General features: G+C 34.0%; 1 protein-coding gene across 3 annotated transcripts; it reads right to left on the minus strand.

The window, feature by feature from the left end:
- Positions 1-11,976, minus strand: LOC129798069 (probable H/ACA ribonucleoprotein complex subunit 1). Of its 3 annotated transcripts, XM_055841038.1 has the most exons (6): positions 11,851-11,976; positions 11,351-11,783; positions 7,220-7,462; positions 6,841-7,156; positions 6,664-6,756; positions 5,796-6,423 (listed from the first exon to the last, which is right to left on the minus strand). In XM_055841038.1, exons 1-6 carry the CDS (start codon positions 11,857-11,859, stop codon positions 6,399-6,401), a joined length of 1,119 nt encoding a protein of 372 aa, XP_055697013.1. In that variant the 5' UTR covers positions 11,860-11,976; the 3' UTR covers positions 5,796-6,398. The 3 variants fall into 3 exon arrangements, with proteins under 3 accessions (XP_055697012.1, XP_055697013.1, XP_055697011.1); XM_055841037.1 differs by lacking the exon at positions 5,796-6,423 and adding an exon at positions 1-129 and having other exon boundaries at positions 6,841-7,462; XM_055841036.1 differs by having other exon boundaries at positions 6,841-7,462.
- Positions 11,977-15,700: the final 3,724 nt, after the last annotated feature.

Genomic DNA, 15,700 nt, shown 5'->3' on the forward strand with positions numbered 1-15,700 from the left:
AATAAATCCAATTTGTATTTACTTTTGTACTGAATAATCATCACAGATCGTTACTCTCATACACAGTCTTTTGAGGGTCATGGAGCATCATTTACTTAATGTTTTTAAGCACATCATGGAGTGAAAAACCTGCAAAAATAAACAATTACATTAGATAGAGGTTTTTCAATGGAAAACTGAATAAATTATTACAAAAAAATTACAATTTTTCTTCTAATATCAAGACTCAATAATACATTGCAACTATTCTCAATAGATTTGAATTAATCAAAATACTATTTCCGCTGTTTGTGAATTATTTTTAAAAAGAAAAAATTATAATCCGCAAAATTCTTCAAAATATTTCGAGATATTCTAGGAAAATCTTACAAACTTTTTTTTAAAAGTTTTATCAAAAAGAGAAAAACAAAGAAAAGCTAAAGTTCCGCATTAAATTACTCTAGTCCATTATTTTGTTATAATACAGAAATCTCAAAAAAGAGAAATTTAATTGAAACGTAGACTTAAAAATTCTAGATTAAAGATAAAGATTTCTTCTATTATCGTTAAAAATATTTTTTCGATTATACATCTAGCACATGAGCCTAGCACTACATCTTTCATTGTTTTTCTGTTTTTTTCATATTGTTATCATACGTACCACAAAAGCATCGAGAAAACTCAAGAGTTTTCTGAATTGGGGCAAAACGGTGCAACGTATCGATGAATAATCGCAATCATTTGGGCCGCTATATTCTCCATTTGACGCATTTTCTTTCTTTTCAACACAGAATACTCTCGATAAGTATTCTGCGAATCACGCAGAGCAACATCATCAACGATTTTGGTTGTTACCTTCATCTCACTTTTAATTATCCGCAACGTTCCGCAAGTCAAAGTTCCACTACCTATAACTTTGATTTATATTCCGCCGCATTTTACACAAAATACTGTCATTTTAGGATTTATGGAGCTATCACATTGACAAATCTTTGAAAACGAAAGATAAATAAAGTTAAACTCAATATCCATTATTCTTCTATCCATTAATTGCATACTTATATCAATTTTCTCCTGATTTTTCACAATTAACCGCATAAAATACAAATCAGCCGAATTATAATTTAATTTACACATTTATTTAAAATTTTATAATATTATTTAGTTGTAATAGCTCCATTATCCGAACCGACGAACGCATCTTTCGCAAAATAAATCACAGAGAAATAATTCTTTTTGGACAGAATATTTCTCAAAATGCACAAAACGCTCACTGTATTCCCTTGAACGATGAATGTTCTTTTCGATGGAGCATAATCGTTTTATGCTCTATAAAGGTGTTTGCTAAAAAATCAAATAGAATTAGTGGCACACAAAAATCACGCAAAACGTGATTATCCGCTAATTAAGACGCTTTATTTGGCGATGGGAAGTTGTCTTAACGTTGGTGTGCTGCAAACTGGAACGTAGATTTTCCTTCCTAGACGATTCCGTAAAATCCTACCATACAGAATGTAGGGTGAAAGGAACGCCTATTGACACTAAGAACTCGTGTCAGAACTATTGACACCCTACTTTGTACGATTTGGTATATGTAATTCGAAAATCTCTCTTTATAGGAAAGGGTTACAAGTGCAGTAGAGTTCCTCAACTTTTGAACATTTGGGGTGTATAGATGACATTTCTCACTCCTCAAATTTGAACAATATTTTCAAAATCGTAACGGAATTCATGTAAAATTCATTTTTCTAAATTCAGGAACATAATTTTAGAGAATTTTATCAATTGAATTTGTTGTTAAATAGGTGGAATTTGTTGAGGAAATTAATATAATATACGACAATATTGAGGAAACATAAGAGAAAAATAGTTCTAATTCAGACTCCATGCAAAATTTCTTTTACATAACCTTATATTTTGTATTTTGAATGCAACCGTCGCCGTCGTTCAAATTTGAGGAACTCGACTGTAGACTCGCTCAATCGGCTCTTTGTTGACATTTTTACGTTGGATTTTAAAGAAAATTTGCTCAAATTCGCTATACTTTCTATTATTTTATCGTGATTCTTTATAATTGAGCGATTTTTGTGGAATTTACAATGACTTTGATGCCCAAATCTCTCAATCATTTCGATGACATTTTGCCCCAAATGCCAAATTGAGAGAGAATCTACTGTATTGTAGAAAAAATGTCATATCACTAACATTTTATTAGATACACTGAATAAATTTCAACATTTTGACAAGTGTCAATAGGGTTCCCCTGTCGAAAAGGTATTCCTTTGACCCTACTTATTACAGTAAAATGTTTTCTTTCCGAATTTTAGACAAAAATTTCGTTCTTTTTTACATAAATTGATTATTTTAGAAGTTTCTAAATTAAACAAATTTGGTATCAATATACTTCCAATACATTTTTTTTGTTTTTGAGACTACAACTACGATCTTTTTTAATAACAATTTTACAATTTTGCTGTAATCTAGTTTAACATCGGAGAAATTGTTCTTATTAAAGAAAAATTTGGAACACAATGCAGGTATCACATCCTGATCGTATCACTATTATCTACTAACCAATTTAAATGTATGAGGTTAACATTATGTGTTGTTGATTCTATTATACATGTCGATCGACATCGCATTAGAATGTCGCCTGATTTGCCGTTTGTCCATAAGTAAACGAAAAAAGTAAATAATTTTCTTCAACAATTCGACCAACAAAAAACGAAATTGTGCAACGTTGTCCATCGATCGACGCTCTTAGAGACGCAGCTTAACGAAATGTCGTTAGGTGTAGCTTGAAACTCACTGAAACCTCAATGATTCCAGAGATTCTTCCAACATTCTTTTCGAAACATGATAGTTAACACCAAGAATTTGTGCTTGAACGCCGTTCGTTCTTGGCTGTTGTACTACAAGTCCAGAATTTTCATTAATGAGAGAGAATTTATCAATATTAACTGAATACTGGTAACCCTAAAACGAAACTCACGACGCAGTACCATTTCCATATATTTGGTTAGCACTGTCTGTTCGATAACTCCTGACCGGTCAGCATATCTTTGTTAAACAATTCATCAAAAATATGCAAACGCTGTTTTTTTTCAGCCAAGCATGCTCGCTGGGTTCCTTTATCATTTTTGGATACACCATATTGATGACGAAAATTGTACAACGTGATGAGTTCTATAAGATCCGTGACGAACAAAAAGCTTTCTTTGACGTTCCAACACTTGTGGACATTAGCTTCCTTCATGATCGGAATTACTCAGGGGTCTCAGGGGTGATGAAAGTGACTTTCAGACATTATGAATATTATTAAGATGTAATAATCTAACCAATATGCGTATCAGCAGTGAAGCGAGTATCTAATAGATCGTTCGCTTTGCTGTGGATCATCGTGAAGTACGAACGTGGATAAGAGTAGCTTGTGATTGGCTGACAGACTAAAGCAAACCCTTTATTTATAATTAATAGTGGATATGTTTCGTCTCTACATGTATGTTCATAAGACATATGAGATACACAGAAATTAGATGTTGTGGCGTGAAACTTAAAAAAACTACTCACATCGAGTTACATTAGATAAAAGTTAGTATAATTTACGATTTTACAGAGAAAAGCTCCATTCTGAGCGCTAACAAGATTAATATTTTGTCGATTTCGTCGAAGCATTTCTTGCAAACGACTACGACAAAGCAAAAGCAGATAGAACTGTCGGTAATCAAACCGAAGATTTTGGTTGTCACTGTTGAGTTCTTCTTATGAATAACTTGAGTTTTAATTTGTAATTCTTCGGGACTTTAAAATCAAAGAAATGACAAAATTAACGTTATTTTTTTGGCTTAAAATTAGTAAAATAAGTTCATTCCAATGATTACATAGTTTGCAGGAAGGGATGACAAGAGCTCCGATAATCTTACCTCTTATTACTTTGCGTTTAATTTGTCACTCTGTTAATGACGTTGTCTTCTTTATTAGAGACTTATGGAAAAAGCTCTTGTCACACCCCTCTAGAGGAATTTTGTAACATTCTGACAATGACAAATTTCGTTCGGATCTCAGTAGATTTTTCGAAAATGTGATTCTGTAACCGTGACATTGTCATATGGCAATCTCAGAAGTCACATACGGTAAAGGCTCATAATTTCAGACAGGGTGCTTATAAGCATCAATGTTGCAAGTTTGAAGTGCGATGGTTTCAATACTAATTGATTTTGTATGTTACTGTCTTTTCAGAAGGGTTGTTTAGAAACTTGGCTAATTGTTTAACGAATTGTCTTAACTAAAATTAGTCTTAATATGTTAAAAAATGAATTGATATTTGTAGATGAATTTGACTCAAAATTTTGGACACCTTGGCTGTAAATTTGGACAGCTAATCCGCCGCAATAGGACGCCCATTGTTCTCAATTTCAAGAATCAATATTACCAAGTCCTCTTTTTGTTCATGGAAGGGAACCGTAGAATGTCACAAGAAGCCCAGAAATTTGCTATATCATTCATTAAAGTGAGTTGATTTCGGTAATCCAAGTACGCTCGGATTCGCGCATTCCCTAGCCTTTTCGGAAGCCTTTCAAGGCTTTTCTCACTACATCTACTTAATAGAGATGATGCTCCTTTGTTTCTCCAGACATTTACGCAACCTAGTCATCGCAAAAGCTATAACTTCACGAAATTTCCGGAGAAAAATACCTGTCCAAAATCCTCTCGTTCAGTAATAACCTTCCCGATTTGAGAACTCTCTCCGGTTGAGGTTTTTCCTTTACCGATTCGAAGGTAAATTAGAGAGAACTTACCTAAAAACCCGTTGGAAGTTCGAACGTTTAAATCGACGAGTTACACAAAACTGAACAAGTTCATGAAAAGGACATTTATCTTAATAAAATTGAGATTCAAACGTTGTTCCATCCTGAAATTCCACAAAACTACACAAAAGTTCACTTTTTGCAGCAAATTTTTGCACACTGTTGTTGATATTGTTGACGATTGAAGTGTCAAGAATATTGAAATTCGACGTGGCAGAACAATAGCGCTAAAGCGACGAGTACGTGAATTTGCACTTTAGGCTTCCGGTAGATTTTCGAATGGGTTTGGCTTGGCTTTGTCTCTTCGAAAGGTTATTACTGAACGGAACCAATAAGGACTACCACCTCACTGATTAATCTCTTAGAAAATTGCCCATTTTTCACATGAAAAACGTAATTCAAAAGGCAAATCTTACTTCAGATCAAATTTACAAATCACCATTAACGTGAATCACCACAATATTCAATGAATATTTAATAATATCACTGAAAAACAGCGAAGAGATTGTTAGTAGCTCACCACAGCTAAACAAGACTGAAGTAAACACGAAATTCTGTCATATTTCTCGTAAGCAATTGCTCACACTGAATTTTCAACAAAGCAATTTGAACTCAAATCATATTCAAAATTTAACGTATTTTGTGTTACAATCTTCAAAAAAAAAATATTTAGATAGAATTCATTATTCATCAAATATTGGAATAAAAATCCATAATTTTAATCAATTTATTTTTAGGGTCCAAGTTTACCCTCAAAGTGTCCAAATTTAGAGACTGTCCAAAGTTATGAGCTCTTACCCTATTTGAGATTCTAATCTACTTTAAGGCTTTTGAACGTTTATTGAGAAATGTGATTAAAAATACTCCATAATTATGTAAATCAAAAAGTCAAGGACTTTCCAAAAGTTTGGTTATTCATCTTAATCTATAATGCTGAAAATGTGATCAACTCTGATGTTTGACGAAATTTTCCGTCATGAACCTCCTTCGTTTTTCAAACGCATTGTATTTCATTTCCATCGATTAATTTTATTTTCCATTAAGTATTGATATCCTCCGACGACATACATATTTTGTTTTGATAAATTAATCAAATATAATTGTGTTTGTCAATTTTTCTCAATTTCTAATCGCCTATTTTTGAATGTTATCAACATAATATAATTCTTGTTCTTGCAAAATAATTATATTTCTAAAAAAAAAACACTTTCAAATCTGTTTCCTAAAAATATTTGAAGCACATTTTCCTGTGTGTCTGAAGATACAAAATATAATTATGAAAAAAAAAATGTTCGTCCTACAATTCAATTAAATTTGGTGCAAAAGTCTCTAACGGCTATTTGCAAGAACATATTGGAAGATGAAGTAAAAGGAATCTCTATGTTATTTAACCTGAAAGTATCTATATTTATGATGGGTGTTATTTAATTTTTGTGTATCCTAAAAAAAAGACAGGAAATCTCTCCATTTGTGATTAAAATTATTTTCTTTTCGCCCTGAGAATTTTGGAAAATTCTTTTTTTTTTTCTTGCAAATTCTCTTATTTTTATCTCTCTCTCTGTCTCTCACTTTTTCTTTTTTTATTTTGAGAACGTGGGGCGAAAATGTTCTTTACCATCTACGAGGCGGCCCATTGCTACAATAGAAATTATTTATTATATGTTATTTTGGCATTTAAGAAAAAACACAAGACAGATGAGTATTCAAAGACACCGAATCGTTTTTTTTCTCCTCATTTTGTCTTTAAAACAAAAATTATCTTCTTTTGGAACTCTTTGAAACGCTTCCGAAAAGAACGAATTACGAATGATCTTTCGTGATCATTGTTGACAAAAGGTGCCTGAAAAAATCAATAGAAGAGAAAAATTCTACTCACCGATTTCCCATGCCGCCTCCGCCACCGCCGAGTGGCGGGAAGGCTTGATTGTAGCCTCCATCCATGTCAAATCCACCTCCTCGGCCACCTCGCCTAATCCCCATAGACAAAATTTCACAATATTAAAGACAAAAGTGGCAAAAAACGTTGGAAAATATTCGAAATTTTCAAACTTACATTTGAGGTCCGCGTCGTGTAAACATATCTCCACCCATTCCGCCCATTCCACCCATTCCACCTGGGGAACGTCCCATGAAGTCACCTCCAAAGTCACCACCACCGCCCCTCATTGGCGGTGGTCCCCTGCGCATATCATCGAAAGGTGGAGGTCCTCCACGGCGATCATCAAACATTGGACCATCCTGATCGAACATCTGACGCTCCGGCAGGGCAAAACCGCGACGATCTTCGTTGCTGAACCCAAAACCGTCGTCATCGAAGCGATCAGGACCTCCACCCATGCCACCCATTGGCCCGCCACGATCCATCATGCCTTGGGAGGAGGAAAGGTCTTGCAATGACTGTACTTTCGATACAAGACTCCTCATCAAGCTACCTCTGTCCATCATTCCACCGCGAGGCATATCCATCGGCGGCAGCATGTCATCAAAGGGAGGAAATGGTGGTGGTTCCATGCCATTGCGCATGCCACCTGGCTTCCCGCGCATCCCACCAAAGTCCGGACGGTCTCCCCGTTGGTAGGGATTGGGGCGATTGTTGCCACCACCGCGATCGCGACGCATTGGGCCACCCATACCTCCGCCCATATTTCCTCCACCACCTCCGCCTCCCATCGGCCCTACAACAAAGCAATACAATCTCTTGTTCAAGGGCTTCGACTTTTCTAAGGAATCCTAGGGAACCAATATCAGTCACTTTATAATTTATTAAAAAAAACCTTGCTCGGTCAAAATTTTAAAATAATCTTTTGTCTATATAATGGATATAAAGGGAACTGGGCACCTTTAAAAGTGGGGTACCTTTAAAATTGGGATTTTTCACCTATTTTAACCCTTTTAATAACCTAAAAATTTAACCCTCTAACGGGTAAGACCGCCTCCAGGCGGTCTCCACAAAAATCACATTTACAGCGACAATAAAGGTTTTATTTATTTAAAAGTGCCATAGTGTCCTCGGTAACAGTCTTATAAACATCTCTTGAAAGTTTGAACTCATTTTGACTTTTCGTTTTGTTGCTATTCCCAGTTTTGTGTGACAGGTCAGAGAAAAAGTAACAAAAAGTAATTGTGCAAAACAACTCATTTCCAATTTCAAGAAAAATACCTATTTAAAGTTATCTGACTAAAATAAATTTATTTTTTACTGAAAGATATGTCATTTTACTTTGTATATTTTATTTAAAAAATTTCAAAAAAGTAAAAATGTGAATTTTAGAAGCAAAAAGTTTCAAAATTTTTTTTTTAATTTTCTCGCCTAGAGCCTAAACTAAAAGAGATAATAACGAATGGATGGTTTTTTCGACTTTATTGGATCATAATTATTCTAGAAAACATTGTTTTAGAACTTTTTTTTCGCATATTAAAGAAAACACCGTTAGAGGATTAAGTAAGTTCTCTGATAATACCAATGAATAATATTTTTCGCTTTAATTAAAAATATTACGTATGAGTATTGTAGTTTTTATTGCCAAAACGGTTTTGCTTAAAAAAATTGGAAGTATAAAAAATATTTAAAATTAATTTTCATTCTGAGAATTAAAAAATTCGTCATTTTTTGGCTTAAAAATTTACTATATCGCAAATAGCTGGAGACTTCCAAAAAATATCCTAGATTCCTTCAACCTTCTACTTTACAATTATGTACAGACATAAGAAAAAATTAACTTTAGGTAGTCAGGAAAAATTATTTTCTTTATGGGACACCGGTGTTCCAATCGTCCTTAAAGGGTTAAATACACCTGGTTTGGACCGGGAAAATGCAGTAATATCCAGTTCTATTGACTGAAATACTTTCATATATAAACGTAAGAACAGTTTTAAACAAATTTGAGAAAATACATGGACTAAAAAATAATTATAATTTGAGGATTAGTCAAAAATGAGCTTTTCTGAAAAAAAAATCTAATATTAAAAGTAACTCTTAAATACTAAAATTGATCTAATCTATTTAATATAAGCTAAATACTATTAGTAAATATTATTAAGAGTCAGAAAAACTGAAAATAAGGCCGAGGGAATATTTTTGGTGTGAATTGTAGTCGGTTTCCGATGTGATCTCTTCTGAAAGGGGTTTCTTCTTTAAATGTTAACATTTCCAGCCCAAATTCTACTTTTACATATATTTTTTATTATTTTTCAAATTACTTCTTATTATTGTCGCATTTTCATTTAATTTACTTCATTATTTTATTTAAAAAAAAAAAAGATGGCAAAGCGTTCCAGCTTTGCGGGATGCTAGAACTTACGAGAGAATACATCTCACCGTGAATAAGCTTTTCGCATGATCTTTTGGTGCTTACTAGTCTACTAGAGATCCTAGTCCCCGGCGAGTGGCCTTCAAAATTGAAGCCAATTTCTTACTATCACATACAAATGGGTATGGGAATTTTTCTGCACTCGTGATCGTTATGCTAAATATTTAAAAAGTGAGAAGTTTTCCCGTATTATAAGGTACCATTCCAAATGGAGGGATAAATATACTAAATTTTTGTTTAAATAAATTTTTTCCTTGGAGCACTGTGAGCTGAGTCCGAGATCAATTTAGGAATTGGCTTCAAATAGCTCCATATAAAAAGGCCGACTTGCCAGGCGATTGTAGAGATCAAATTAATCTAAAAATCACAAAAGCATCTGAAAATCAAAAAATTGGCACTTAACCGATTCATTACCGATAAAGACCGATGCAACCGGGTTCAAAATTTCAATGCCTTTCCAAAAAAATCCAAATTAAACCAAGTCGGTTGAAAAATGTGTCCTTTAAAATTTTAACCTTCAATAATTCAAAATGGCCAATTTTTCGGTCATAGATATGTTGGGCGAAATGTTCGCCTGGACTAGCTCTAAATCTAAAACATATCCGAAAATCATTGAAAAAGCTTGAGCCAATTTTGAGAAAAACCGAAAAAAACATGGTTTTGGAGGGGATAGATGGCGGGTGGGGAGAGGAAAAAAACGTTGAGATTTTGTTTTTTTATTGGGGGTCATCGAAGACTGGAAGTCGATATCTCTTTCCGTTTAAGCTTCAAAACCGTGAAAAGTTGAAAAAAAAGACGATTAGGGGAAACTGGGGCACCACCAAACACTAATTTTTATTTCTAAACTACTTGAACTATATCGATCATTACTGCAGTGAACAAGCATCCCTATAATCCCTCGATTTTTTCACTCTCCCCCCTCCAAAATTTCCACCTTCCACCCCTCGGAGATCAATTTTATCAACAAATTTTCACGTTTCAGACGATTTCTGAGAAATGTCGTCACGCTGTTTGTCCGTCTGTCCGTCCGACTGTCGCCAGCTCTAGAGGCCAAACGGTAAGAGATAGTGACTTGGGATTGGGACCTTCGGAGGACTCCCCATAAGTCGATCCAAGGATCGTTAAAATGCCCCTCATTTTCCCCCCGCCCCTCCCCTTCCCCTCCAAAACTATGTTTTTTGGAATTGCTCGAAAACGCGTCCTGCGATTTTTTTTTTCATTTTTGGATATATTTTAATGGTTGTCCAGGCGGACATTTCGCCCTTATACATAGATACTGTTGAATCATTCCTAATAACGGTTTTTCAAGGTCAAAGGTTAAAAAGTCCCTATAGAGCGCATTTATCAAGCGAATGGGGTCATGTTTGAGTTCATTAGAAAGGTCTTGGGATGCCTGACAAACCTGAAACGATTACAATCGATTCTAAACCGGTAATGAACCGATAAGTAATAAAAACCAATAAAAGGTAACTAATGCGAAAGTGCTTTTTACCATGTTTTTTTGGATTCCTCGAATCCGAATTTTGAATTCCTCGAAAAGCGATTGCTTGTTGGAAAGGTCTTGAAATTTCCGACAAAACAGAATCAGTTATAATCGGTTTTGAATCGGTAATGAACCGGTTCATAACCGATAACTAATTTTTATACGAAAATCAATCATATAACTTTTAAAACTATTTTGGGTGATCTTTTGAGAGATTTATGAATCGGTTCAAATCGGTTGAGAACCGGTAAACGGTAAATGATGCAAAAGTACTTTTGCGGTATAGTATCTAAGTCACGAGTTCGAGCATTTCGCAAAGCCTGGGGACGCTTTGCCACCCCCTTTTTAATTTTTTAAGAAATAAATACAAAATAAGTGAGTTTCCACAAACTAATCTAGATTTTTTTAAGGAAGCTATTAAATTATAATAAAGATCTTTTAAGGTAAAGGTATAATCGTTCGGTTGGCTTGTTATTAAAGAATATTGTACTAAAAATGACCTTCGGACTTCCACTATTTCTTAGAATGAAGCTATTGAATAATTTTTAAAATAGAAAAAATCTTGTAAAGTAGATTTTGCTAAAGGAAAGTTGATTTTCTTCACGAGTTTCTTCTAATTTTCTTTAAATAACGTGTTTTATCATTACCAAACAGACATTTTACCCCTAATTATCTTCTTAATTGCTTCTAAATGACCTTCCCTGCTTCAGAAATTTTCCCTTTGCAAGCTTTTTATAATGAGTAATCTAAATTCAAAGAAATTCACTCACCTCGCATATTATTCCTGTTGCCAGCGCCTCCCTTGTTCATTCCCGGACCAGGAGGTCCTCTCATGCCGCCCCCCATTGGCCCCCTAGGACCACCCTGTCCCATATTCCCACCCATTGGACCCCTTCCGCCCATTGGCCCACGGTTCATGTTGTTCCTCTGGCCCATCATGCCCCCACCTTGTCCTCCGGGTCCCTTCTTCCCGGCACCGCGTTCCTTCATTCGGCCCCGCTCAACGCTAATGGTGGTTCCACGGAATGTGGTATTGTTGAGGGCCTGAATTGCATTATCGGCCATATCCTGGGTCTGCATGTGGACAAATCCACAGCGATTCATGATGTCACACTCAGTTACAACCCCAAATTTCTCAAATAAACGACGCAAATCTTCGGGCTTGGTGCCCTGGGGGACACTCCCGACAAAAACCTTTGTACGCTGAAAATATCAGAGTTCCCGTGAAATCTACACTTCGGGGGGATATATGGGGACTTTGTGTACTTACTGGTAGCATTTTTTACTCGATTAGTATGGTGTAAGATTGTGAAAAAGCGAAATATCTTTGCAACTTGACAGATTTGCACCAAGCCACTCCAAACTATGCAACCCTATAGAGAAAATTGCAACTTCCGTAAGAGATTTTTTGGATGATTCCTCTATTGTCTGCGGAGAATTCTGTCGGAGGGAAATGTCGCAATTGTATTTTCGTTTATTTTCAGAATCTGCCTAGATTTTTCACAATAATACCAAACATCAGACGCTTGTTGTGCTAATTTTTCACTTTATATCTATAAAATTTCTTTTTATACAGAGAAAATTGGAAATATCTGCCGGGTAACAGTGTGGTTTACGAATGAAACCTTTCAACAGTGAATTGAGGTCATAAAAATGCTTCCATGATATTTTGCCTACTTTTAGGCGATATTAAAAAACGGCGGGAAATCCTATTGCTCAATACGAATAATAAATTGTTAGAATTTATTGGCGAAAAGTGCGCAAAAATGCAAATTATTTACTAGAATAAATAAAATTAACACAAAATAACCAATTGGAGGCGATGAAATGCAGGTCAAAATGATTTATAGTCCATTTATTTACTCATGATCGAGGCGAGAGTCTTGCAATGAGACAAATTCTTCATTTTACCGAAGAGCCTCATTACTCAATGTTTCCGCAAAAAATACAAACAATTAGCAGCAATCACAGCTATTGCCAGTGATATCCCATGGAAAGTGTAAATGAGAGATTTAATATGCCAATTAGAGCGATTGGCAGATGGTATTTGATCATTTGGCCAGAAGGTTTGAAAAGATCTTGAACGGACCATGTATTTTCCTTGACTTTTCCCGCCAGCAAAATTTTTCTATAGAACATTTTTTTTTTTAATTTAGTTAAGCGAGTTAAGCCAGAAGGAGTCAGAGCTCTAAAAATTATAGGCGCTAAACATTGAAACAACCCACATTTATCACAAAATTTATCACATTTATCCAAAATTTCCCAACAATACGCCTCCGAAGTGATGTTGAAAATTGTCTGTAATTATTTTGTCTAACAAATTTATTGATGGAATCTTGAGAAAATTTTCTGCACAAAATTGATGAGTTTAGAGGATTTAACACGTCTGACCAAGTTAGCGTCTGAATATGATCCATGACAGTCAATTAAAATGCCATAAATTGGTAAGCAATAAAAGAGGTGACACCTGAATGATAAGCACACCTATTTTGTTTAATTGCTGATAACCGTGTGCCGTCTTCTATTAAGAATCACTAACATAAAATCTCAATTTGCCATTCCGCCAAGATCTCGTTCTCTCCTTATAATGTCACCACACGGAAATATTTAAATTTATTCAAAAAATGATTTGACCATTTACGTTGTTTTCTTTATAATTATTTTTATACTTTTCTCTCGTGCCGATCATTAAAAAAAACCGATTCAGACGGGAGACTGATAAGACATTTTGCTTTAATAAATAGATTTTTATTTACAAACTTCTCTTCGCCGCCGACTTAAAGATTGTTGGGATCTCCAAGAAAATCATAAAAGGTCTGATAAATTACCTTCTATTAATTTTAATTTTATTTTATCATCAGGCATTCCTTATCTTTTGCTATTATTTAGTTTAGAATATAGGCTGAGTTTATTTTTCTAAGTCTACAAAAAATGGGGAATTTCTTAAATTCTTAATGGAACAAAATAGATGAAAAAGCTGATTTTTTTTATTTGCTTTTGTAGTATTATCCCTATGATACCTTTTCAAGGGATGATACAATGACATTAATTTTTCTTCAGCATGATTTTAAGTGGAATAGCTAAATACAATTATTAAAAAATATTTAATAGAAGTTAAAATAAAATAATTCAATCACTTTTAACCCTTTAAGGACGATTGGAACACCGGTGTCCCATAAAGAAAATAATTTTTCCTGACTACCTAAAGTTATTTTTTTCTTATGTCTGTACATAATTGTAAAGAAAAAAGGTTGAATGAATCTAGAATATTTTTTCCAAGGCTCGCTATTTGCTACATGTAGTAAATATTTAAGCTCAAAAATGGCGAATTTTTAAAATCTCAAATTCATAATTGATTTTATTTATTTTTTATACTTCCAATTTCTTTTTAAACAAAACCCTTTTGGCAATAAAAACTACAATACTCATACGTAATATTTTTCATTAAAACGAAAAGTATTATTAATTGGTATTGTCAAGAAAAAAAACTCAAATTTTTGCGTTATTTTTGTCCCTATTGTTCGTAGAGGCAAGAAATACATCAAATCAGACTCTGTTGGCCTTTCCAAGTTTAGATGTAAGACTTATCATTGATTACGTTTCTCAATTTAATTTTTATTGTGGATTTTCAGTCCGTAAAAAGTGTCTTGCCGTTAAAGGGTTAAATCGAAAGGTTGCAGTTACGACAAAGTTAATGCCTAAAACAAAAAAGTACAAAGTGTAGAAATTTAAGTATAAACTTAATAAGGTAAATGTCCTAATTCAAAAAAATCTCTCCAAATCTCTCCAAAAAAATCATATTTCCGGGTTTTCCTGTTGATGCATTTGCAGACACTACAGAAAAAACCCCTTTTGTTCAAGAAATAGGTCATTATTTTATTTGAAAACTTCACGTACCGTTAACAATAAAGATTAGCATTTAATTTAACTAAAATTAGCCAGAAATATGACATAAATGTTAAACAAAACGAATAAATAACAGTCACCTTATTGTGTTTTTCATTGGAAAACATGGTCGGTCGATGAAAAATTCAGTGGTGAAAAGGTACACTTTTAATTTTTCTGACAAATTAAAATTTCTGAATATGAATGGATTTTCGCTTTATTTGGAGTAAAATTAACTAAATAATGAAACTGTGGTATAGAAAATATATAAAAATAGTAATTTAGAACTGTATTTATCATAAATCCAATGACGTTTCCATTTGGAATAGAGAAAAATTTCCATTTGGAGCAAGTTTTGAATTAGCTAAATTTACCCTACTCATCACTTTCTGGCAAGATTGTTAATGATAAATATCTTATGAACTACTCATTATGTTCAGGAATAAGTTTGGGAAGTTTGGTAAATTTTGGTGTCCTGCCGCCATGGTAAGTTGAGGAACGAATGTATTAGTAGGTAGATAGTTAATTATTGAAAATTGGACTGCTGGGAGATTTTTTTCTAAACTTTTAGTGTTCAAAGGAGAAATCAACTAGTAATTTACGTTAATGTAATTTTTATTTCTCGAACTTTTTGCAGAAAAACTATAGTTTCATATTATAAAATTGGTGTAAGGAGTGATATTATATCATTGGCGTGTATGGACCAAATCTTTATCTGCACAATATCTATCAGCACTTCAATCACATTAAAATTAAAACGCGTAAAGTAAGAAATGTTTAAGACATTTTTTTTCTCAACTTGCCATCGCGGTTGGAAACATATATATTAACTGAGCATTAGCAATGGTTCATAACAGATATTTGCAGTACACAAATCATTTACCTTAAGACTGTCCCCAAATCTCAATTTTTCCCCAAATATGCGAGTGCGAGTTACATATATTGGAACAATAATTATGCTCAAGTATGTGACTTTTGATAAGAAGGGTGTTATTAAAACATTGAAAACGAAACGTTACAGTTAACACCGGTTACGCCAAAGGTAGGATAATGTAGGCATGGTTCACACACAGTGAATCTTCAAGCGATGAGAATATTCTTTGCATTACTTGAGGACTTATTACTTACGGGAAAAAACACTAGGATCATCCTGAGTATAGAGGCCTAAAGGGCCTAAATAGCTTCAGGCTCAGGCTGATCCTCGATAATATTTACTCTGTAAAATTTGGCAGTAA

This window comes from Phlebotomus papatasi, chromosome 1, assembly GCF_024763615.1.
Source record: "Phlebotomus papatasi isolate M1 chromosome 1, Ppap_2.1, whole genome shotgun sequence".
NCBI classification, from domain to species: Eukaryota; Metazoa; Arthropoda; class Insecta; order Diptera; family Psychodidae; genus Phlebotomus; species Phlebotomus papatasi.

Coding starts and splice junctions, on each gene's coding strand:
- LOC129798069 (XM_055841036.1), bottom strand. Junction 6,757..6,840: donor ACACGACGCGGACCTCAAAT/GTAAGTTTGAAA, acceptor TATGGGGATTAG/GCGAGGTGGCCGAGGAGGTG. Junction 6,424..6,663: donor GGAGGCGGCATGGGAAATCG/GTGAGTAGAATT, acceptor TTTCTATTGTAG/CAATGGGCCGCCTCGTAGAT.